At 32.2% G+C, this 5,309-nt stretch overlaps 1 protein-coding gene across 1 annotated transcript; it reads left to right on the top strand.

Annotated features, from left to right (window-relative positions):
- Positions 1-1,733: 1,733 nt before the first annotated feature.
- LOC145033487 (lysM domain receptor-like kinase 3) lies at positions 1,734-4,531 on the top strand. Its single transcript, XM_078982084.1, has 9 exons — positions 1,734-2,391; positions 2,459-2,805; positions 2,870-2,959; positions 3,048-3,153; positions 3,236-3,387; positions 3,470-3,567; positions 3,826-3,964; positions 4,063-4,164; positions 4,268-4,531. The coding sequence occupies exons 1-9, from the start codon at positions 1,767-1,769 to the stop codon at positions 4,430-4,432; spliced, it is 1,824 nt and encodes a 607-aa protein (XP_078838210.1). The 5' UTR covers positions 1,734-1,766; the 3' UTR covers positions 4,433-4,531.
- Positions 4,532-5,309: the final 778 nt, after the last annotated feature.

Genomic DNA, 5,309 nt, shown 5'->3' with positions numbered 1-5,309 from the left:
GAGTTAGCTAGTTATTAGCTCGAGATATATTTATATATTGTTAAATACCATAAATATCCTCCAATGTTGACAATAAAAGGTATGAAAAGGTAAAAATGAATGATATTAATGAGTAGTAATTATGATAATACATAAAAATATATAAGTTTAAGTACAATATTCTTCTATTTGAAGTTTGAATAAAAAAGAGTTAATCATGGAAATAACAAAGTGCTTTTTTGAAATTATTCATTATAGTTATATACTTTAGACTGTAATTATAATCGGAAATCATTTTCGATTTTTTCACAATTATACTAAGTTTTTACTCATAATAGTAGCCTTTTTTTTGAAAGAGAATAGTAGCTATTTTTAATAGTAATAGCAATATACTTTGTCATAATCACAAACAAAATGAAAGTAGATTGCTACTATGAATGAACTTTAATATATGATGCCATAATCGAGAACTTTGGTAAAGTAGTACATTGCTATTTCTTACAATTAACCCTTAAAAATGTCAAACTATTTCAATATTAAAAATAGCCCCTTATCATCTCAAGAAATCTCGCGCATATAACTTCTCTAGAATTGAGTCACCTACAACATTTAGGAAATGTTCAATAACATTTTTTGCATCGTTTTTTGAGTAAATTAGTTTCACAATTGACCCATTGTGAAATAAGTGTTCAAAAGGTTAAAAATATTAATTAATATTACCGAACTTCCTATAGATGCTCTTAAACCTTGAAGTCTCTTCTTTAATTCTTGTGTACTATCAAATAACGTTTAATTTTATGTAAGAGTTTTGTTCCATCGAAAGTCATTATTACAAAAACCAAAAACAACAATTGCTGAAAGTCAAACATTAAAATTTCATAATATAAAGTAATATAATGTCGTCTAGACACACCCTAAAAGTCCCATAAAAAAACTAGTCGTGTACTTTTAAATGAATGTACTAAAATAAATTTTGGTATACAAAGTTTGTAAGCATTGTTAAGTAAACCATAACTGATAGTAACCTCGCCGGCCAAACTTTAGCATATTCCCCTTGTCCAAACCTCCATTTTAATTGACCTTATTCCTTATTTATTTTATCATCTATCCTACCCTTTAATTAACCAAATGCATCAAAAAAAAATCTTCTAAAACTGTTATCTCTTTGTTATTTAAAACCGTGTTCAAGATAACCTATACGTCCTCACTTTAAATTTGAGCATATGATATTTATTGTTCCACTTCAGCTATCATGTCATCTATCTATAATATTTTGTAGCATCAACTAGAAATTGTCTCATCTGTTTCTATATATATCTTAGAATATAAGACTCCACATTTTCTTACCAATCTTAACTAAGATTGAACAAAAAACAACTAAAATTTCTCGTTGGAATCTTCACCTATGAAGATTAAAGCAAAGCACAGCTACTTACCTCTAAATGTCACACCATAAACAGACAACCGCGACAAAAATTCCCAAAATATCATACAATCCGCCCCCAATCATCTCAAAATCCACACACCCTTAAATTGTAAACATCGAAAGTGGATTTAGCCAATATTTTGTTAGAAGCAAACCAACTTTGTATAATACAAAAATCAAAAGAATAAAAACACAAAAGATCTCTACTTTCATTAACCAACAAAAGATCTCTACTTTCATTAACCAACAAACACATAGTGACACAAAAAGATCAAATAACCTTCAAATTCTCATCCTTGAGTGGCCACAATCTATGGCTTCTCAAAATTCCATTTCTCTTCTCATTATCTTATGCACCCACATGTTGATGATCCTCACACATTCTCAAAATCCCCCAAACGAAATCCCATTCACATGCATTCCACAATCAACACCATGCAAATCCATACTTTATCAACACAATCAACTCACAGAAAGCAACATCTCTTCGTTATATCAAGTGGACATATCACAAATTCAAAACATCACCCATGGAGGCCAACAACACCACCTTGTAACAGTTCCATGTTCTTGCAAAAACATAAACAACACGTTTGCATACTTTTATGATACGGTTTATTCAGTAAAACTAGGCGAGATATTATCAGATGTTTCTGATGAATTTTACAGTGGACAAGCTTGGGATCAAGGGACAAAATTTAGAGCTAACACAAATGCCACTATACATATATTGTGTGGGTGTACAGAAAGCGATTCTCAAATTATGGTCACGTATACCGTTGAGGAAAAGGATACACTTTCTGATATTGCTAATTTGCTATCTGCTGAAGTGGATGAGATTGAAAATGTGAATAAAGTTTTGCTTCAGAAACCAGGGTTTATAAAAGTCGGTTGGGTGTTGTTTGTTCCGATGTACAAGAACGGAGTTCCACCACCACCACCACCGCCACCATCACCACCATCATCATCATCATCATCGAAGAAAAGTAAGTTATTATTACCATATTATGTGTGATGAACTATAATAATTATATTAACTTAGTGTAACATCAGGGAAGGATTTCAAGTGGGCGATTGTATTTGGTGTACTGTTGACAGTTATTGGGATTTTATTGTGTTTGTCGATTTTAATGTTTATGAAGAGGCGAAAGAATCAAGAAAATGATAAGGAAAACCCCAAGGCTGTTTCGAAAACCATGAGTTTTCATAAATCAATGGCTTCAGGGCAAATTCGGTATTTGAGTAAAGAAAACATGGAAGGTATCACGGGTTTCGATACAGAAAGACCGTTGGTTTATGATCTTGATGAGATTGCTGAGGCTACACATAATTTTGATGATTCTAGGAAGATTGGGGAGGGTGGATATGGGAGTGTATATTTCGGTATATTAGGAGGAAAGGTACAAAAAGTTTTATTTTTAGATTATTTAATGTTCTAGTTAGTGATTGGTTTCATGGTTTTAGGAAGTAGCGGTTAAGAAAATGAGATCGAATAAGTCGAAAGAGTTTCTCGCAGAACTTAAAGTGTTGTGTAAGATTCATCATATCAATGTGGTAAGTAAGTCGTATTAATCTTTTTTCTAACTTATTTATATTTAAAGGATTAAAAATCTCTTAATGATTTAATTGTTATAATGTATAGGTGGAGCTATTGGGATTTGCTAGTGGAGATGACCATTTGTACTTGGTATATGAGTTTGTTTCAAATGGGTCATTAAGCGAGCATCTTCATGACCCTTTACTCAAAGGTACGAACTTTCTTGAATATCAAGTTTAATTTTCAAGATTCTTCGTGAAGGTCAAAATAACAAAAAGTTGATAAATTATTAGGTCACCAACCATTGTCTTGGACTGCAAGAGCACAAATTGCATTGGATGCTGCAAAGGGTATTGAGTATATTCATGATCATACAAAGGAAAGATATGTACACCGTGATATAAAAACAACTAACATCCTACTTGATAACGGATTACGAGCAAAGGTTAATTACTAAAATATATATAAAAAATAGTTTTATGTCAAAACCACGTTACTTATCTTATTTTTATGGAAATGTACAAAAGGTTGCAGATTTTGGTTTGGCAAAACTTGTTGGACGAACAAATGATGATGACTTTATAGCCACTCGCCTTGTTGGAACCCCGGGATATCTTCCTCCAGAGTAAGTAGTTGTTTCTTTTCCGTTTAAATGAGATTAAATTACCATTTTACCCTTACACATCGGCAAAAGAAAAGGGGAAATAGGTAAAAAAGATCGAACTCTTAAACATCAAGTCGGTTTTTTTTTTTTTTTTACGAAACTCATTAAGTCATTCTGTTTGGATTAAGTGAAAAGGAAATAACATGTGTAGGTGTTCAGATTAAGTGTTTAACCATTAAACTCCGTTAAATAGATATAATCCCCAAAATCTTGCAACAGGTCTGTGAAAGAATTGCATGTAACAACAAAAACCGATGTTTTTGCATTTGGAGTTGTTTTAGCAGAGCTTATAACGGGAAAGCGTGCACTTATGCGTGACAACCGAGAGCCCAATAAGATGAAATCACTCATAACAGTTGTAAGATTTTATATATAAAGTACAAAGTATATTATTAACCAATGGTATAGGAGTGATATAACTAAAGTTTTATCAATTTATGTGATGACAATTGCCAGATAACTAAAGTATTTGAAGAAGAAGAAGATCCAGAAGGTGCATTGGTATCCATTAGAGATGGTAGCCTTAGGGACAGTTACCCCATGGATGATTTATACAAGGTCAGTACCATTTTACTTATGCTCCAGTTGTATAATATCGGATGAGTGGAAAATGAAGTGTATTGATAAAAGAAAGAATGTTAAGCTTTTGGAAATGATGCAGATGGCTGAAGTTTCGTATTGGTGCCTAAGTGAAGATCCGATGAACAGACCAGAGGTACGAGAGGTAGTGGAATCATTAGCTCGAATAGTTATGTCGTCAGTTGAATGGGAAGCATCATTGGGAGGAAGTAGCCAGGTTTTTAGTGGTGTATTTGATGGCAGATGATGATTTGGGAATCAATCAGTTTATAATTATAGTTAGAAATCTTAAGAGACATCGTTAAGAACTGATGCAGATGATGATTCTTGGTTAAGTGCATGTGTGAGCAGGTTTCTTTGTGTAATGAAATTTCAAACGGTTTTCATATTGGCATATCTTACACTAATTAACATCGTAATATGTGGTTAATCACGACAATCCTAATTCATTGTGTTTAGTATTTTTCAAATCAAAATAATTGACTTTTGAAACGTCATTGTAACAAATTGAAGTTTAAGACTGATTACTAGTGATATACCACATCGAGATGCATATTGCAGTTTTTAATTTGAGCTCGTGGGTTAGGAGTTATAGCGTCTGCTTGATTCATATTTGGGTACTGGACAATTTACAAAATGGATCTCACTAGTAGTGCACAAAAGTGGGCCTCCAATTGGGCTTTAACTAGTTCCAGGCTTCCAACCCGTTAACCGGTCCAAGCAAAAAAGGTGGGGATATTAATAATTAACCCGACAAGTTTTCCGAAATACTTTAACCGGTTAATTAGGTTGTTAATCCATTTTCTTAATATTATTGCATAAAAAAAATAATGTAAATATTATTTTGTTGGCCTCCCTTTATTGCATAAAAAAATTAATATAAGATACTTTTAAACAATTTTTTACTTCAGTCAAATAAATGTTTAAAATAGAATTGCTAGTAATCAGAATCGGTCTTGAACCAAATTTTTTTAATTACCTTCTCTTAACCCGACCATGGATAAGCTTTGTTTAAAAATTGAACAATTTGAAAGGCATGTCTGCAAAATAGTTGGAAATTATCTCCTTTTCTTAATTGAGAAGAGTTTATTTATAGATAAACTTGTTATATAGCTAAGTTCCAG

This window comes from Lactuca saligna, chromosome 3 (genome assembly GCF_052625555.1).
Source record: "Lactuca saligna cultivar CGN05327 chromosome 3, ASM5262555v1, whole genome shotgun sequence".
Taxonomy (NCBI): Eukaryota; Viridiplantae; Streptophyta; class Magnoliopsida; order Asterales; family Asteraceae; genus Lactuca; species Lactuca saligna.
This window is presented reverse-complemented; position numbering and strand designations above follow the sequence as displayed.

Coding starts and splice junctions, on each gene's coding strand:
- LOC145033487 (XM_078982084.1), top strand. CDS start 1,767: ATGTTGATGATCCTCACACATTCTCAAAATCCCCCAAACGAAATCCCA. Junction 3,388..3,469: donor ATAACGGATTACGAGCAAAG/GTTAATTACTAA, acceptor AATGTACAAAAG/GTTGCAGATTTTGGTTTGGC. Junction 4,165..4,267: donor CCATGGATGATTTATACAAG/GTCAGTACCATT, acceptor GAAATGATGCAG/ATGGCTGAAGTTTCGTATTG.